Here is a 19,667-nt window from a genome sequence, read left to right as displayed (position 1 = left end):
CACCTCCTTCCTGTCCTCAGGCAGAAATTCTAATTCTAGAAATGAAGCAATGTCCGACCACATCTGCCTATCATACCTCCCAAGGATGGCCATGGCATTGGAGGCTCTGATGGCCGTTGGTGCCAGCGTGGAAAATCTCTTCCCGACATTTTCTAACCTGCGCCCTTCCTTGTCTAGTGGAATGGTACATGGCGAAGCAGGGCTCATAGATCGCCTTTGAGCTGCTTGCAATATTACAGAATCCGGCTTTGGGTGGCATATGAGGCATGCAGGAGAGTTCTCAGGTTCCCAATACGGTTTGCCTAATTTTTGAATAGCTGCCAGCACAGAAGCTGGAGTTCATCAGCTTAAGGCTTTCCTGCCACAGGAAGTCAACAATAGGGATTGCCCAAATGAACACTGAGGGGCAGCCTTGAAATCATACAAGAAGCATTCCGCTTGTTTGACCGGCATGGGGGGGATCAAAACATTTTGACGCCCTCTCTAGAAGGTCATGGAAGCCGCAGATATCTGTTGGAAGAGAATCAGCCACAGGGTGGGAGAAGGCGGTGTGTGCCACCTAGTCCCTCCATTCATCATGGACATCAGAATCTACTTATAGCTCCCTTTCCTCCAAATGTTGATCACCACAGTCTAATGTTGGAGCATGAATCTGCAGGAGAGTTAAGGATTTCTGTTTTGGTGGTGCAGGTGGACCTCCCCGATCTGGGATGACAACAGGATCCTCCTGTAGAGGAGCTGGCTTTTGAGCTACATTAGCATCAGGGAAACATTTGTAGTAGTCACTGGGCATCATACGCAAGTCTGTGACCAGTGACTTTGGAACATTAATGGCGGGTTCCTGCGGACGGTCTTCCTCTTCCTGCTCATAATAGGGGTAATGCTCTTGAAAAGTGTCCAAGCTTTGCAAGCCTGTGCGTCCTCTGTCTGAGAAGGAATATTCAAACTCCAAATACGCAGAAGGAATCTTCTTCCAAATACGCAGAAGGAATCTTCTTCCTCTGATTCTTGGCACTTGACTTAGTTGAAAAGGACTGCATGCGGGACCATAAGGTCCTTCAGGCTCCGATTCCTGGAAATCCAGGTGGCGATAAGGAGGCAGCAGAAAATCTTGAAGAAGTCCCGCAACAATGATGCAATTGTTTTTGCAACTGGCATGCCCATTTTCTTTGTGAACGGGATCGCGTTGTCAGTGACTGCTCCCACGGTGTGGAAATATCTGTCGATGGGGCGGAGATGCTAGTCGACGACGCAGCACCCAATTGAACCGTTGATAGCAAAGCTCTCGAAATAGAACTCCTCACAGAAGCCACCGACATCACTACCTCAGTTTTTGTCGACGCTACAGCCGTCGTCGTCCTGACCGTCGACAATGTTGCTGAAGAAACCGTAAACGAAGCCCTTGTTTCAATGTTCGTAGGCAGAGAATGCTTTGTGGAAGAGCAGATTTTCTGTGAGGTAGTATGTGGCGCAGATGGAGGTGCAGAGCCAGATCTCTTTTGGGCATGAGAAGAGCCAGGATGCTCCTTTTTCGCACATTTCTCCACAGAAGACTACTTGCTCTGAGATCTTGACTTTTTTGGATCTTGCTGGACAGAAGGAGGTTCTTCTTCCTTCCTTTTCTTAGAGGAGCTATGAGGCCTCTCCTCACTCTCGGAGTCAGAATCCTTAACAGGTTTAGTCTTTTGAAGCCATAGAAGCAGTCTTCCCTCCCAGTCTTTGAAGAAAAAGTACAGCAGTGCTTACAGTCTCTAGGCCTGTGATTTGGATAAAGGCATTATAAGCCCTCTTTATGACGATCTTCAGAGAAGAGCCTGGACTTTCCACAAGTCTTGCAGGGCCTAAACAGCTCTTTTTTAGACTCAGACATTCTGCAGCAAATACAGAAAGAAAAAGATAAACTCACTTTCCAGCAGCACCTCAGTTGAAGAGAAGGTTGAGGAAAAGGAACTGCTAGCTGAAAGTTGAAAAAAATCAAGGTAGAAACACTGACTGAGCAGAGCTCAAGGAGACTCCCTAACACACAACATGCGGTAAGAAATCTGGTGGCCCTGTAGGGGATGGATACTCTGGGTCTGTGATGTGATTGGCTGGAGTTTGGATTTTCTTTAATGAGGTTAACTGATTACTAAATGCTATTGATTTTCAAGGGTGATTAACTTTTAAACTTTATACTACTATTTTACCGTTACCGTGGGACTCACACCAAGACGACAGGGAAGATTCAAGCATGTGATTCTATAAAAGATACAATACTGGAGAATGAAGCTGTGCAACTTAGCGGGAGGATCAAATAACTTAAAAGCTGCAGCAAAGTCTCAAAGAACTACTCGCCGTTTGCTCACTTAATAGCAGACCGGGGTGCAAGTTAAACTCCTGATGGATAAGTACTCAAAATGCACATGCAAAATATGCTATCACAAATCGACACACTTATTTGAGAGTTCAAATGCCCAAGAGTGCTGGATGTGATCTACTGTCTCTCCTTCCGGACATGAAGACTTGGAACTCAACAGACTCCTATCACAAGTACTAAAAGATAATTAGTCTGACAAATCATACCACAAAAGGGAGGGTTTGGCCCAAATGTGAGTTGTTAACCAGTATTTGGCTTCAATAGGGAACATAGGAGTATATTGCCTCTGGCTGTTCTGCAGTTCCACATTTAGAGATGCAGTAAAGAAATGCCTCTCCCATCTTTTTGCTAGTACGGTTGCAGTAAATATGCTTAATAACAGGGCCATTTCGACATGTGAATTCACCCGTAAGTATATCTAGGACATTATCATTTGTATATTACACTTCTTTATGTTTGTCTTACCTCATCAGATTAGTCCTCACTGTTTCAGAAATAGCGGGCTCACTTTAATTGGGTGAGTTGTGATATAGTGTAGGTAATATCAGCACTGATTTAAATACTTAGAGTTAATTGCATGTGTGTATTAACAGCTGTGAAGCATGTACATAGATGAGGTAATTAGTTACAGTTAATCAATTGGTCAATAGCTGAAATGTATATTTTTTATAGATGGTCAAGTTGGACAGTTTTGTTCATGGATAAATAAACAGATTTATACATTAGGATAGTATAGTACAGACCACAACAAAGTCGGACAAGATAATGCCAATAGATTCAATGCAGATTCATTATAGACAAACACAGGACATGTGGATGGGTATAAAGGTAGAGAAGGCAAGCTATATGAAACAGCAGATGGAAGGTGAAAACCTCCAGAGGAGTAATAGGAAGCCTTAGACTACCATCACTCAAACTCGGAGGACATGCCCTCTCAGCAGCTGGAAAAGCAGTGGTTAGTCTGGAGAGGTTGTAGGGAAGTTACAGTAACTCAAAATACTTAGGGCTAGATATCCTATCTCGGCAAACTTCTTTTTCCTACCACTCTCCAGTAATAATTAGCTGTGAGTACAGTAAGCTTACCACCTCCTCTATGCACAGACCACGTTTTGTAGGATTGTGCCATGAACGAGGGGAGCATTTTGCTGTTGAAATTTATTCTGGAACTGCTATAAAGGCTCACTGCCACTTATGCGGCATCCAAGGGAAGAAAATAACAGGCTACTCACAGTTCTCAAAGTAAAATCGATGAAAGTCCATCCCCTCCACTAGATTGCCCAGAGCTTCAGGTTCGAATGACGTCAGCCCTGGATCGCAGATCTTTCTAAGAGAGGAAAAGACATGTCAAACTATCATGAACACAAATGAGTGTTTTCTAAGTAACCACATCTGATGTTGCTCTGTCAACACGGACTGGTAGCACTGCACCTTACATGTCAACTAGAACTTTGTTGCTGCTGCCAACCAGCTCCTGTGAGTACAGCTGGGATCCTTTTAATATTTATAACAAGACATTTACAACTCTGCCTGCGTGTTTCTGGCCTTTGTTTACTTTTGCAAGTTGATGTATCAGATGTGCAGCTTTGTCCACAGGCTTCTACCCTCTATTATAGTCTTTTTTTCCTATTTACCCATCATGAGAATCCTCACAGAAACACTCATATTATGACTTATAATTTGGGGACAGAGTACCTAAAAACTGCCCCCAGAACGAAAAGTTATGACATAAGATTGGATGGAGAATTAATCATTAATCTCTAAAATAAAGTTACTGACTGTATTGGGGCTCTATTTAAGATATGAGGGACAGAGTAGCGACGGACAACCAAGACAGTATTGCCGGAGGCTGCCGGCAATCAGAATCCTCTAAGGAGGGAGATATTTTTCTTCATCCTATTGGCACGCTAGGTGGCTTGTGTAAGCTGTCAGCTGAAACTACATGCAATTGGAACAACAGAATGCATGAGACCTAAGGTCATTTTCACTACATCTGATTGTTGTGGAACTCAGGTTCCTATCACCTGATAATTGAAATGGTGATGAGCAAAAGTTACTTACCTTTAACTTCAGTTCTGCAGCATTGGTATTTTTCATGGGGAAGCATGCTTGAAATAATAATCTACATCAGGCTGGGAATCTTTGATAGTCAATGTTATCATATCAGTGTTTCAATACACCAACTGGTATTGAATACAAATGGAAAAACCTGAATGGGCATTTAAAAGCGCATTCACCTCATTACATGACCTGAAGGCAAATCAATCAGGTGGAAGAAAAAGGGGTTTGAACCCTCCCCTGAGGCTTTGCCTATGTAATTTTTATAGATTGATATGGAGTACTTAGCAGCCGCACGAAAGGGGAAGAGAGTGGGTGAATGTGAATTTATGAATGAAAGTAATGCTGCTGACAGGTAGTTGCAGGCAAGTAACTTTTATAATAGTATAATATAACGTATTTTAATGTTTAAGGATTGCAATAAGCGTTCCGCTCTGGTTGAAGGAAAGAAACTTGGTAAATTAGTCTTTTCATCAGATAAAAATAAAAATGGTACCTTTGGAATAACTTTAGTGTAAGTGCACTATGTCACTTTATTTCTGTCAAACTTCAAAATGGCAACACTGTTCCTACACAATGGCTTCCAAGACGACACTCCTTCTTGCCCACTTAGATCTTCCTCTCTGTTCCTAGCATCTGCCATGCTGGCCTAAGGAGGTGATCCTGTCTGGTACAAGTTGCAATCCTTTTGAACACTCTCCCTTCCTCGGTTCCTATGGTGTTTCACAAAGACATCTCAGCACATAACATTTTATAATCTAGTTCTCTTGGTCTGTTGCTATTTTTAGACTTTTGCAGCTGAATTATTCATCGGGACACAATAGCGTAGCAGTTTGCACTCAATTCAATAATCAATCAATAAGTATTCAGCTGAACTAGATGAGATGAATGACAATGAATAAGCTCCAGGATGACCTCTCCACTACAAAGACTTAGGAGAAATAATATTTTGCTATTTGTAATTTTGAGACACATTGGTATCTAAGGGCCATATGTATCATTGACATTCGCATTCGCAAAGGCCGAAATTCGCAGAATTTCGGCTTTTGCGAATGCGATTTCGCAAAATGATATGTATGAAGGAAAATTCAATGCAAAATAAGGAATCACAAAATTTGCGATTCCTTATTTTGCGATTGCATTTAAGGAATAGCAAATTTTGCGATTTCTTAAATGCAATGTAAGAAGGCAAAAACATTTGCTAAATGACCTTAAGGAATCGCAAATTACCACCAACTTCTAGTTGGTGCTAAGTTGCGAATTCCTTGAAAAATGCACATTTTTTAAAGTGCCATGTGACGCACATACATGCCCTTAGGGCATGTATGTGCACCACATGTGCACCTATGCTTATTTCAGGGGTGCAACAGGGTGTCCTCTGGACACCCCGCACCCTTGAAATTATTCTCAATTTGCGATTAGCAAATTGCGAATTGCAAATTGAGAAAAAATTCCCATTCCTTCCTATGGGCCTCCTGGCCCATAGAAATGAATGGGAAAGTATTCCTTAATTGCGAATTCTCAATTTGCAAATAAGGAATATCAAGAATTCGCAAAAAAAAATGCGTTTTTCTTGATACATACCGTTTTGCGAATCTGAAATAGCGATTTCTTAAAAATCGCTATTACAGAATCGGAAATTGGTTCCTTGATAGATATGGCCCTAAGTGAGAACTTGTGCAACTTATGCATCAGGGTAGTCAACTCTGAAAGAATGCCTGTAAAAGGAAGAATCAAAATAAAGTGAGGGGGAGAAACAACCATTAATCCCCCACTTCCCCCTCCCCTCTCCCCCCGAAGGAAGTCATGGGTCTTGGATTTGCTTCCATCACCCGACAGTGAGAGAGAGAAGCTCATTCTGGCATTTGTGGCGGAGGTCAGTCCATACTTTTGCAAAACGTAATTGTCTTGACTCCAAGAAAGATACTTTGCTGGGTCAGGCTTCGCTTTGTAACTCATTTGCCCAATGAGTTAATTTCTGTTGCCAAGAACGTGTGTTTAAGGTGGGTTAGCTTGCTATTCTTTTCTACCTTTTATCAATGAGAACGTTTCTCATCAGAACATCAGTCACTGCCTTACTTCTTACAGAATAGGCCCTAAGCTCATCTGATAGGGACCTATTAACTTTTTCATAACAAATAATACAAGAAACTATCCACCTGCTATGGTCTGTTAACAGGAATCCATGCCTGTCAGTAAAGTACGGTATCTGACAATTTATGAATCCTTTTAGTGTTATCAGAAAATTTCAAGCAAAGTCCTCTTGACCTTGAGGGTATGCACAGACCTCTATACCAGGGATGTTGGATTTAGGAAGAAAATAGGCAAGGAAGTGGTCTGATTCATATTAAAATTAGAAAAAGATTTCTGAAGAATAAAGGATGATTTCTTAAGGACACTTTGCTATGATGAAATCTGGAAATGGAATCTGAAGCCCATTCACCCTTCTAGCAGAGATAATAGCCACTGCAAAAAAACAGAGCAGTCCAAGTAAAGGTTTGTAAATCAGCCTTGTGCATAGGTTCAAAAGGAGGACCCATCAACGTAGGCGGACCATTTTCAATTCAAAGGGAGGACAAGGCGACTTAATTAGACTAAACATTTTCATAAGCCCCTCAAGGAAATACTTAATCAATGAAATAATGTAGAAATGGGGGCATGCCAGGAAAATGGTCTAGAAAAATACCTGAAGAGATTTACGATTGATAACAGCCTAATAACTCAGATAAAATAATTCAGTAAACCAACTAGATAGAGAAGATAAGGTAGCATTGTTTCTTCCTGGCATGTTCTCTGGGTTGTCTGCTTCCTGATACCATAAGCAAAACTTCTTCCCTTTGAATTCGCCTGAAGACATTCTGGAGGGACACTTAACCTCTTTTGGATTGGCGGGTCAGACATTCGGAATTTCAAGTGTCCTTACCGTGAGGCCGCAGGAGCCTGTCAGTCAAGCTAAGTAATGGAAGGCTGGGATGGGTGATTCTGCTCCAGCATTCTAAGACCTAGATCTGACCTGATTGTCAACCTATATTGTGACAGAAGGGCCATCTGAAGAATGCCCTGGTACCACCACTGGTAAGGCCAATCTTGAATAATGAGAATCATCTTCGTGTTGCTTAGCTGAACATGGTAATCACCTTCACAAATGTAGGATCCAAGGAAAAATGTAGAGAAATCCTTTCAACAAAAGTACTTTATCTAGGGGACGAGTGTATAGAAACCTGGAGGCATAAGAGGGCATTTAGCGCTTTATTCTGTATTTAACAATTATGTTTCTGGATGTCCCCAAAAAATATGTCTATTATCACTTCTTTGTTTAAAACTCATTTTTGTTCTTTTAACAAACTACAACTCAACTCATTCACCTTTGCATTTTGGGGTCCAGGAATCCGATCCACCATCAACTGAATGCCTCTCTCCTGCAAAATAAATGCCAAATTGCTTGATTTTCCTGGGAGACCACCCTAGGCTTCGTCCCTCCCTGCTTGTTCAGATAATACATAGTGAATAGGTTATCCATCTAACGTTGAAGAGGGCCTGAGTCTCTGCTTTCATCAAGGGTAAATAAATATCAATTAAGAGCTATGTGAAGCCTCTTAATAAACATGTTTATGTGGCATCTCTTCTTCACAGGGAACTACAACCCTTAAGTTTTCAGACTGTCCATGAGCACTCCAGTCCTCCAGCGAGATGTTTGTTATTACTGTTTGTTAAAGATTCAGAGGATGAATGGAACTCCGGCCAGGAGAATCTTATTCCACCAACATCTTGGGGACTACAGAGAGTGCACCAACTGTTGTATTTTGTCATCCCAATTTGCTGACTTTTGACACTACTCTTCCTCCAAACAGTCCTGTAGCAGTCTCATATGTAATCTTACTGCCAGATTAGCTCTAGATGTGGATGTTAATTCTGCTCTCTACCCATGATGGTAAAACCCTATTCTTGGTAAATCAAGGCAAAAGGAAAACCCATGGTGGGATAACAGGCATGCGAAGAGAGAGAAACAGGATTTAGCAGGCAACTCCTCTGGAGCTTCAGAGTATGGGACTGGAGATTTTCAAGAGCAGGGATCACAGCCAGTTCAAAGTAAAGGGGAGGAAAAGTATGTTAAAGGAAATTCATTTCCACTACTGTGAATACATACAAATGACCATGTTTGCCGTCCAAGATAATATGTGCACTGTAAATTGTCCCCCAGCTAACTGGAATCAGTCAGAGATATGAACAGAATGAAGGCAGGCAATAAATGGAAACTCTGACCTGGAGTATGCTGCTTAGCTGCCATATGGAAGGAGAGGTAAATCTGGAATATAGCACTAAGCAGAGGTTTTGAGCATGTAAAATAAGGAAATACACAAAGGAACCTAAAGACAGAAAGTGTCCGCAGAGAAATCAAAACCAGCAGCAACGCCAGAAGGGATGTGAGCTTAGAGAAGTGTTCCCATTAACTGCTGTTGTCAGGCACTAAGTTTTTGGGACTGGGACTTCTTATCCTGTCTCTGCCCTTCATGCCCTAGGCATCCTTCTGTCTGATAGTGAAGTGACTAGCTAGATCTCCCTATGAATCAGCCCAGTACCAAACACTAGTATCCCAATCTCCCTTCCTCTACAACCACCAAAATAGTAACCTGTGTCTTCTGAGATTCAGCGTGTTGCACAATGTTCATGCCTTCTTTGATGTTGGCTTACTGATATACGCATCCCATTCTAGAGAGGTGGACAGGGCATGGATCCTAGACATTTGCTAAACTGAAGGAGACTGACTTATGTGAAGCTGTACACATTACATATATATGGAAAGATTTCTATTGTGAAAAAGAGACGTGCTTCCCTTTTCTGTGTCCAGGACCACTCCTCAGTATGGAATTCTGTGTTAGAACAAACATTTCTTTATATTCTGAGGAACGAGCACGAAGAGAAAGTGTACTTTTAATTGCCTGTCCTGAAGATATCTGGCATGAAAGAAAGGTATGATTAACACATTGTCCAGATAAAGATAAATGATTATTCCCATTGCACAGGAGTCAGCTTTAACTACTAAGCAATATGGATCTTTCTCTTTTCCCCCCACTTGTTCACCTTCTTTAGATGTAAAATAAGACAAAATCTCAAATGGACCCTTTTATGAAAAAGCAGGAGCACTCCTTGGTTGAACTACTGTTTTGGCTCTGGTCCTATTGAACCTCGATGTCACACTTGTTGTGGCTCTCAGACCAGAGGTCCAGCATTACCGGATTTGAACTCCTTGGTGGAATATCATTGGGAGTGTTGGAAAACCTGATTTTGTACCCATTCTGCACATTATCTAGCACCAACAGATAATTCGCAAATTCCTGTCATGCAGGGAAATGGTTGAAAACACTCCCTCCTACAAGGGTACTTGGAGGTAGAGGCAAGATGATGGTTATTATGCATATGCCTTTCCTATGGTATCAGAAGATTTTTATCCACTGCCTTTTTTCCTTATGATTTTGCCTCTGAAAGGGCTGCTGCTGGTGTGTCTGTTCCAGCTGTTGTCTTTCCCAGTAAAACAATGCATCAGTGCTGCTTCCCCTTGCTGTCTGAATGATTAAAACTGTGTGCAGAGTAACTTTTTCATCTTCTGCAGACCCACAAACCCGAAGGTCTCTGCACATGTATGGCAATTTCAGCATTTTTTGCTCTGCTTGTGGGGTAAACAAATTGAGTCCTAGACAAGTATATGATCGAAACTACATGACAAATGTCGGAAGCAGAGTACACAGTATTTCTTGCAACCTTGGGTTATACATGTATCCGTCTTAGGTTGTAAGAGACAAGGAACCTAAGGGACAGTATGGAGAGCTGGAGGCTTTCTCTGGAGGGGTTAAAAACATTATGGAAGAACTGACTTCAGGTGTGGTAGTCTGTACATTGTACTTCTTTCCAGCTCTATTTGAGAGCTCTTGATAAGCCACCAGATTATCAACAGAGACCGAACTAAATTTGGAAAGTCAGTAACCAAATCACACCAATTAGATGGCAAACTACATATAGAGTTTAACTCTCGAAGTGAAGATTTGGATCAGGTAACTCAGAATAGTGCACACCATATCGGCATAGAGACATGTTCCGGCTCCTCTTTCCTGAAGCTCATGTGGAAACGCAAAGATGGTGATGTATCCATGGTACCGCAAATATGGTCAACTGGAAATATCACATCATCCTGGAAGGCTAAGTAATAGATCTGTATAAGAGAGATGTACATGTGGCCACTGGAGAAGGCTGGTGAGGTTGCTGTGGTTGACCTTGTAGGGAGAACTTGGCACTGATCTGGTTAGAATAGGTCATCATCTTCCCTTGAAACGGTGTTCACCAATTCATCTGCATTCAAAGGAGATGGGGCAGGTGGAACTGTCTCAGAGATGGGGAGCCCCCTCAACATGGAACTGTCTTTCAATGTTGACAGGTGCCTCAACGTCGACCCAGACTACTCTGAGCCTCTTGGCGTTGAAATATGAGTATGTCTAGACATCGACCTTTGCTTCTTGACCCCGAATGGCTAGTTTTAGACCCTCTCAACATCCAGAGAGGTCAGAAGTGCCAGTGATAGTAGCTGACCACTCATCTCCAGAAGTAGTAGAAGATGTATCATGGGTGCAATAGAAAGGACTGGTGACTTTTCCTCTCAGAGGTAGAATTGAACAATGCATGTGATGCCATTTGACCAATATTCCCCATCTTATCCCTGAGGCATATCCTTTTTCCCTGTCCCTCTCTTCCTCTGCATAGGACATCTTCTGACAAATCCCACAATCTTTAGTGGGGCAGTGTCAGGAAGACAAACACACATTATAGTCGTCATTCCTTGACATTTCCTTCCACCAGATGAGTATTTATTTAGAAGAAAAAAGAACAGGATGATGATGTCCTACAAAAGTGATGGGAAAACCTTGTTACTGCAGATTAATGATGAAAAAGATATGAAAAGTCCTAAGATGTCAAATGAAAGCCAAAACACCCAAAACCTGGAGCAATTAGCCATAACCAGGTTTGTGTTTGGGGGCTTCTTTGCAAAGTGGGTGTCGAAAAAAACTACCTGACACAGTGCTGGCCCAGAAGGCTTAGTACAGCCTTCCAAGGTACGTAAAGGAGTAGTGTTGAATTCTGTGTATGCTTTGCATTGCAGGCCATCCCTACTTCTTTGCTTTTACTTTAAAGTACACTGTTTGGTCTGTATTTTGGCTAGCTGGTATAAAAAAATCCATAAATGTAGCCTTCTTTGGCATGTTTTACGCTTATTTGATTTGAAAACATTACCTTGTGGTGGTTGAAACTAGGTAGGTATAGTTAGGTCAGCTGTTCCATAGGAAAAGCTTTTTGTGTTGCAAATAACTTTGGCACCATTTGACGAATTTTCACAAAACGTTCCAAAAAGGTGCTTAGTTTTCGACTAGTTTGTGCATGGAAAGATACGGGGTGATCATTCAAGCGGAGGAGAGAAAACAAACGTTTGTAATGCAATCGGTCTCGCCTTTGGGACCTTATATGTATTTAGCTATGCAGAACATTAGCCTGGGTGTGAAACATCTACTGTTCTTTAACATGAAGGGAAAGTGAGCACCACACTGCGTGACATGCCAGGTATGGGAACACATGGAGAGAAATATTGCCTTTCAGCGGGAAATTGTATAGTTCAAAGCTATGTTTTTAATATAAAATCAGGGCCTTCGGTGGTCATATCACTGAAAATACAAGATTTGAAAAAAATATTGTCTACGGGTTTCTCGTGGAAGACAATTTCAATGGACTGGAATCTAGAGAATGCTAAAGTGATTCTGGTATTTTAATGACCACTGCTGGTCACTTTCTATCAAGGGGTTAAATAGAGCCAGTTGCCAGAAAAATTAACAAAATAATGTCCCTCAGCAGAAAGCAATTCTGGTATTTTACGGACCTCTGCTGGTAGTTTTCTATCAAGACAGTTAAATAGAAGCAGTTGAACAGGAAAAAAAGTCCCTAAGCGGAAGGAGACAAGTCCTAGCGCAGAGCCCACAAAGTACATATACATATAAGTATACATACAAGTATATACTAAAGTATAAACAAGAGGTCTCCAATGCTCGACCCAATAAGTATATACTAAAGGATATACAAGATGTCCCGAATGCGCGACCTAAAAAGGGAGTTCCAAAACACAAAATCTGCATGCATTTTCCATAGACTTATTTAGACAAGGCGAGAGCAAAAACTGCTGAACGGAAATACACCAAATTTGGCAGGAAGCTAGATCTTGGTCCACATAGTGAGCTTTTTGTGATTTGGTGTAAATCCATGGAGTCGTTTTCGAGAAATTAAGGTGAACAATGAATTGCATATCTGGCCAGTTGGGTCCGTGAGATTCTCGAGAAACTCTTGCGGGTGCACCAATTTAAAAATAAGAGCATTTTGATTGGCCCACAGAGCTTTATTTCCCTTGGGCCATCCTGCTCCTGTGGGAGCGAGCGCTCTGATTGGCTGCCACCAACATGAGGAACATTTTGCTGGCAGCCATTACAGGACTCAGGGACTTTTTCCCCTGTCCTGAACATTAGACCTGGGGGACTGGGCCCCCAAGGCCAAAAGAGAGTTAGGGACGGGGCCGCACAGCCCCCTCCACTTTTACCATATTTTTACAGCTTGGCGGAATGGGACCCACAGGTCCTAAACAGGCTCGGGATGGGAGACACATGGCCTTTATCCCCCTTCATTAAAAAAAGGCTGTGGGGCTCACAGGCCCAGTAGAGTTCGGGAGGGAGGCTGCATGTCCCCTCTCCCCTTTAAATAAACAAAAAAAGCTCTGAGGGATGGGTCCCCATGGCCTAATAAGGCTCGGGCAAAAGCCTTTTGGCCTCCCACCCCATACATTTTCTTTTTTTTTTTTTTTAATTTTTTAAAACCTTTGTTTTCAAATCAGTGCACACAGCTATTTAGCCTTACATCCCGGAGGCTAGGCAGCAAATCAGTAACCAGAAGTTAAGTGTGCAAGGAGCAAGGTACCAGAACGTTTCAAGGTTGTAATTTTATATTTTCTTATTTATAAAAAGGGTAACAAACACAGAAAAGAAAGCACCAAAACCAGTGCTAAGAAATAAGGCAATTAAAACAGTTGTGCAACCGGGCCTGATCCCGGAGTCGGCTAGGCTCAATAGCCACAGATACAATCAAAAAGCAGTACTAATAATTAGAACCATAGGGGGAGAGGAAACATGGAATAGCTATGCAATCAGGACGCGTGTTGGAGGTATGGGTTACGGAGTAAGGCGTTCCTCCAGTGGGGCGGTATCAGGTGGTATGCAAATGTCACCCCTATACTCATTCCAGGCCCCCCATATTTTCCGCCATTTTTTGGGTTTACCTCTGGCCACGTACACCGTCTTCTCTCGGAACATACACCAATCCATGTTGGCCTTCCACTGTACCACCTCCGGGGCTGTTCTCGCTCCCCACATCTGTGCAATGTCCCTTTTTGCGACCATATTTCCCAGGGTAACCCATTGGGATTGTGCGTTATTGTGATCAGTTGGGCCCCAGATATTCAAGAGGCAGCGCCGGGCCTCCGCCTGCACTTCAACCCCGGTCACCTCACTCATAACCATATGTATCCTCCTCCAGTAGGACGCTATCGCACTGCACTCCCAAATTATGTGCATAAAGGTGGCCAGAGCGCCACAGCCGCGCCTACAGAGGCCATCCACTGAATGCCCCATGTGTATTAACCTGGGACCCGTAACATAAACTCTATGTAGAATTTTTAATTGTACCAACCGCAGCCTGGCAGGGATAGCAACTTCCTTGGGTGAGGACACCGCACATTGCCAGTCTTTATCATCAAGCTCTATACCGTCTTGTAACCTTTGGTCTCTCACCCCCAAAAGGAGATCAGTGCGGACGTTAATCAGTGTTTTATAGATTAAGGAGATAGCGCTATCAGGCATATGGCCGTCTAGTACCCTATCCTCCAGGGATTTTCTCGCCCTCCGGCATGACCGCCAGAAGTGCGTGACGCAGCTGAGCGTACCGGAAATATTCCGTTCCGCCCAGCTGGAACTCCGTTTGCAGGAGAGCAAAAGATTTCACCTCCCCTCTCACCATCATATCTTCCACCTTGGATATGCCAATCATGTCCCACTTGTCGAAGCCCTTGGTGTGCCACAATTTACCCAGTATCTCAGAATCGTAGAGAGGTGTTGCCATTGTGAGCCTACCCTTCCACCCCTGCGACTTCGTGATCGTCCTCCATATGTGCACTGCCGTTTTCGTTGGCCCAGACATTCGACCATCCAGAGATCTCGAGTACAACGCCCTGTGGTATTTCCCGTCATCCAGGAGCCACCGATCCATGGCGTAGCCCGGGCTTTCTACAGGACCGTAAAGGCCGTGGTTTAGGGCTGCCAACTGGGAGGCCCAGTAATATCTGCGGACGTCAGGCAATGCTATACCCCCGTCATACCACGGGAGCGTGAGCTTCGTAATGGCTATGCGTGGTCTGCCATCCCAGAGCAAGGCACGTTGCAAGCTCTCGATCTCTCTAAAGTAACTAGCTGGGACCGGGTCTTGGGTATTTTGTAGAGCATACAGGAACCTGGGCAGGGACATAACTTTAAATAGTGCCGCACGCCCAAGAAGGGAGAGTGGGAGTTTACGCCAACCCTCTACGTCACGGACGAGGGGGGGGAAGCAAGTTGTTCATGTAGCGTGTCTTGGGGTCTGTTGAGATGTAAATCCCCAGATATTTAAAACCCTGTCTCGCAACCTGTATGCCACAGTCCCTTGGAAGTCGAGGCGTCCCCCCTCTCAGAACGTACAGGTGCGACTTCGACCAATTAATGACCAAGCCAGAGTGTCTGCCAAAGAGGCGCAGCAAGTCGCACACCACAATAAGTGACTTACAAGGAGAGGTAAGATACAACAAGATGTCATCAGCATATAATGACACTCGGTCCTCGAGTCCAGGGGACCAACGGATTCCATGTATATCAGGGTGGTGTCGTAACCACGCGGCCAGAGGTTCAAGCGGCAATGCAAACAACAGGGGCGACAGGGGGCAACCCTGCCTGGTGCCCCTGTGGAGAGCAAAGGACGCAGAAACACGGCCGTTGACCGCTACGTTGGCCAGCGGACCGGCGTACAGAAGCTTGACCCACCCCACGAATTCCGGACCAAATCCGAGCTTCGCTAACACTGCCCATAGGTAGTTCCATTCAAGGGAGTCAAACGCCATCGTGGCATCCAAGGACGCCAGGACGGCCTGCTCTCTGAGTGTGTGAGCCCTGGCAAGGGCTCCGTGGAGTCTCCGGAGGTTAAGGGCAGTGTTGCGGTGTGGAATAAAGCCCGATTGGTCCGGGTGCACTAAGTCGCTAATTGCGCCAATCAAACGGTTGGCCAGCAATTTAGCCAGAATCTTAGGCTCAGCATTCAACAGAGAGATGGGACGATACGATCGGCACAGGTCTCTGGGTTTCCCTTCCTTATGGATGACCACAATGGTGGCCAGCCTCTGGTCGTGGGGAAGCATGCCCTTCTCCCGCGCCTCCAGAAACATATTCCGCAGGGGCAGAGAAGCAACATCGGGTTTGATTTTATAAAGTTCAACCGGTATACCATTGGGACCGGGCGCCTTGCCAGATCTAAGGGAGCGAATAGCGAGGGCTATCTCATCTGCGGTAATTTCCCTATCTAAGTCATCCCGGTCCGTCTCCGAAAGGCACGGGAGGTCCATCTCCGGCAAAAGCTCTCCGGAGTCGGCCTCCGATCAGTCAGAGACCAAAGTGTAAATGGTATCAAAGTAGTCTGCGAACGTCTCAACTATTGCACTCGGATCGGTGACAGTCAAGCCGTACTCCCCCAACACTTCTGGAACCACCCGACTAGCCCTTTCCTTTTTGTCTAGCCAAGCGATAAGCTTGCCCGCCTTATCTCCGACGTCGTAGATCCTACCCTGTTGCTCTCTACCCATGGTCCTGGCGGCGTAGGAGACAAGGTCTCTGTATTCCAACTGTTTAAGCGAGAGGATATGGAGCAGTTCAGGTGTCGGGCAGACTTCCAGCTGGGAGTCCAGATCCTTAATCTCGGCTTCTATACGAACCACATCCGCATCTCTGCATCTCCGGACATCCGCAATAAGAGAGAGCGCCACACCCCTCAAGACTGTCTTGAACGCCTCCCACAGGGTGACGGCCGAGGCAACCGACCCCACGTTCTCGGCAAAGTAGAGCTCAATAGCCTTGGCCATGAGTCCACGCGTCTTCGGGTTGCGAAAATACCACGGATTGACTACGACCACCCGCTCGGTAACCACAATATCAAAGTCGAAGGACACCCAAACCGGGGAATGGTCTGAGATGCCCCTCGCCAGTAATCGGGCCTCGGAAACTGCCGAAGCGTGGGCCGCTAGGGCCAGAATATAGTCGATTCTAGAAAGACTACCATGTGCCCCGGAGTGAAATGAATATTGCCTCTGGGTAGGATGCTTAAGCCTCCAGCAGTCAATCAGCCCCATGGTGTCCAGGAAATCGGGTAGCCAGGATTGCGAACTTCGGAGATCTCTGACCGGATATCTGTCCAAGGTCCCCGAGCAAACAGAGTTGAAGTCGCCCCCCACAATAAGCAACCCCTCGAGTAGGCTCAAAATGGCACCTCCAAGATCCTGAAAAGTGTTGTTTTGCAACCCAGGGGGGACGTAAACTGAAACCAGAACCAAGACCGTCCCTCCCATCTCCCCGAGACAGCAGCGTACCGCCCCCTCTCATCAATAATGCTAGAGTTAATCTCGAGTGGGAGAGACGCGCGCACCATGATACCCGCCCCCCGGGATCCTGAGGAGAACCCTGAATGTGCCACCATCTTGAATCCCTTCCTGTTAAGCGCTTGACACGTATTTCCCACCAAGTGTGTCTCTTGTAGCAGAATAACGTCAGGCATACATCTCTTAAACAGTTGTAGAACCACCACTCTCTTAATGCGATCACCCAAACCGTTAACATTCCAGCACAGCACTTTTAGTTTCCTACCCCCCATCATCAAATCGTGGGCCCTTGCCTCCCCCGACAGGTATCAGTTACACAAACGGAAATAGAACAGTCTTTGGTTTGCCTTAAAAGAAGAAAGAAGAGAGAAAGATAACAAACAGATCCAACAATCAAACCTCCCCCCACCCTGCACCCCTGCATCAGACTAAAAAGCCCCCCCAACCAGCAGTGTGCCTGTCGCCCCATTAACTAAACTACAGAAAGACCCTAGAGGAGAAAGGAGATCACACAGTCCCCCCCGCCACCCTCCATAACGGGAAGAAGGATATACATCTTAAAGTGCGGCAGTGTGTCATTGGCCATTGTCGACAGGGCCACCGACTGTCAGAGTTGTGAAAGTGAAGTCTACTCTTGTTGCTCAGGGCCTCCCGAGGCGCCCTCCGAACGATCTTCCCGTTCCTCCTGTCTGTGCGGCAAGGTGTCCAGCCATTCACTGACCACTTCGGGCATGTCAAAAAATAGAGCACGGCCATCATGCTCGATACGTAGTTTCGCAGGGAAAAGCATCGAATATTTCATCCCCAAGTCTCTGAGACGTCTCTTCACTCCTGCGAAGCTCTGACGCTGGCGCTGAACCGCCCTAGTGAAGTCCGGGTAAAAGTTGATATCAGCATTCTGAAACTTGAGGGGCCCATTACGTCTCGAGGCCTGCAGAATCACATCCCGGTCTCTGAAGTTGAACAGCCGTGCTATAATGGGTCTCGCCGTGGGGCACAACTTTGGGCGCCCCCCCGGTACTCTGTGGGCCCTCTCTACTGAGAAGAAACGGCTGAGGCCCGCAGGGGCCAGATGAGTTTGTATCAAGTCTTCCACAAAGAGATCAGTGGCCGAGTCCTCTGCCCCTTCCGGTACACCGATGATTCGTACGTTCTGCCGCCTGGCACGTCCCTCAAAATCTTCCAGCCGCCTCGAGTATAGATCGTTGGCGGACCTCAGGTCCCGGACCTCCGTCTGCAGGTCCGAGACATCAGTTATGAGGCTGGCAGTTTTGATGTCCAGCGATTTAACCCTATCGTTAGTCTTGCCCAAATCAGCTCTAATCAGGTTGAGGTCGATCGCCAGAGTGTCGACTTTGTGCGTTAAGACCTCATGCTGTTTGTGCATCTCCGTCTTGATGCCAGCTATGGCGCCCATGACGTCCCTAAGTGTCGGCTCCGACGTGTCTGGCGATCCCTCTCGAAGGGAGTCTTTTGGCCGGGCAGCCGCATTCGGAGAGATCCTTTGTTGGGCATAGCGATCAATCTTATTCGACTGGGGTTGAGTAGTCTTCCTACTAACTCGGCTCGCCGTCCTGTCCGGTTCGCCCTTGCCCGCCATGTTGGAGCCGGGGGACCGAACAAAGGGTGGCACACCAAGGCCACTCCGGTTATGCAAAGCGGTTACAGAGCGTAGCGGTCTCCGATAGTTGTTCAGCGAAAGACCACTCCGCAACTTCGCTTGCTCCGCTGGCCGGCGTAGCAGTCACTCATAAAGCATTTCGTTCATGCGTTGCAGTGTCTTTGTCGTCGGCCATCACAGAGACAATAGTCCGTCTCTGGCACGATTCTTCGGCACGGTGTAACTCCGTCCAGGAGCGTCGGATTTTAGATCGGACAGCGGCTCCCGTCTCAACGACCATTCACCAACCAGATTCCACCACCGTGGATCAGGATTTCAGTCAGGATATATGTGGAGGGTCGGAGGGTCTCCGGAGCTCCGAGCTTACGCGGCCATCTTGCTTGCCCGCGAAGCTTCTCTTTCCATACATTTTCTTTTTAAACAAAGTCTCATAAGGATGGGGTCCCCAGGGCCTAATGGAGCTTGGTGAGGTGGGAAATGGCCCCCTCCCCCTTATTTAAAAAACAAAGAAGGCTCAGGGAGGGGGCCCACGTGCACCCACTTCCCTTTGAAAAACATAAGGCCCTGTTGGGTTTACTTATGGTAATAAAATATTTACGTTAACTAGAAATTCACTGAAAAAACCCAGTTTGAAGTAAAGTTACAGGTGTGATAAAAAAAAGATCTTTGTTTTTAAAAAAAGGAAGTGAAAACTTTCACAAAAAAAAATAAGATTAAAGGAACGTTTGTTATGTGAATATATCAGAGATAACATTAACGTGTTGAACTAAAAAAATAGATATTCCCTGCTATGCACTGCTTATGATCTCACATAGTATATCACTCATGACATGTTCTATGATATCATTTATAACATCACTGATGACATCATCTGGTGATGTGCTAGT

General features: G+C 45.2%; 1 protein-coding gene across 9 annotated transcripts in view; it reads right to left on the bottom strand.

The window, feature by feature from the left end:
• The window catches only part of LOC147679851 (calcium/calmodulin-dependent protein kinase type II subunit beta-like), a 202,178-nt gene that overhangs the window by 15,135 nt on the left and 167,376 nt on the right, over window positions 1–19,667 (bottom strand). For all 9 annotated transcript variants that reach the window (XM_086943404.1, XM_086943410.1, XM_086943411.1 and 6 more), the window contains one exon: window positions 3,586–3,680. In XM_086943404.1, the coding sequence (XP_086799530.1) occupies window positions 3,586–3,680 (95 nt within the window). The remainder of the gene's footprint in view (window positions 1–3,585; window positions 3,681–19,667) is intronic.

This window comes from Lissotriton vulgaris, chromosome 11 (assembly GCF_964263255.1).
Source record: "Lissotriton vulgaris chromosome 11, aLisVul1.2, whole genome shotgun sequence".
In the NCBI taxonomy this organism is placed as follows: domain Eukaryota; kingdom Metazoa; phylum Chordata; class Amphibia; order Caudata; family Salamandridae; genus Lissotriton; species Lissotriton vulgaris.
The sequence above is the reverse complement of the archived record's forward strand: the minus strand, read 5'-3'. Positions and strand labels throughout refer to the sequence as shown.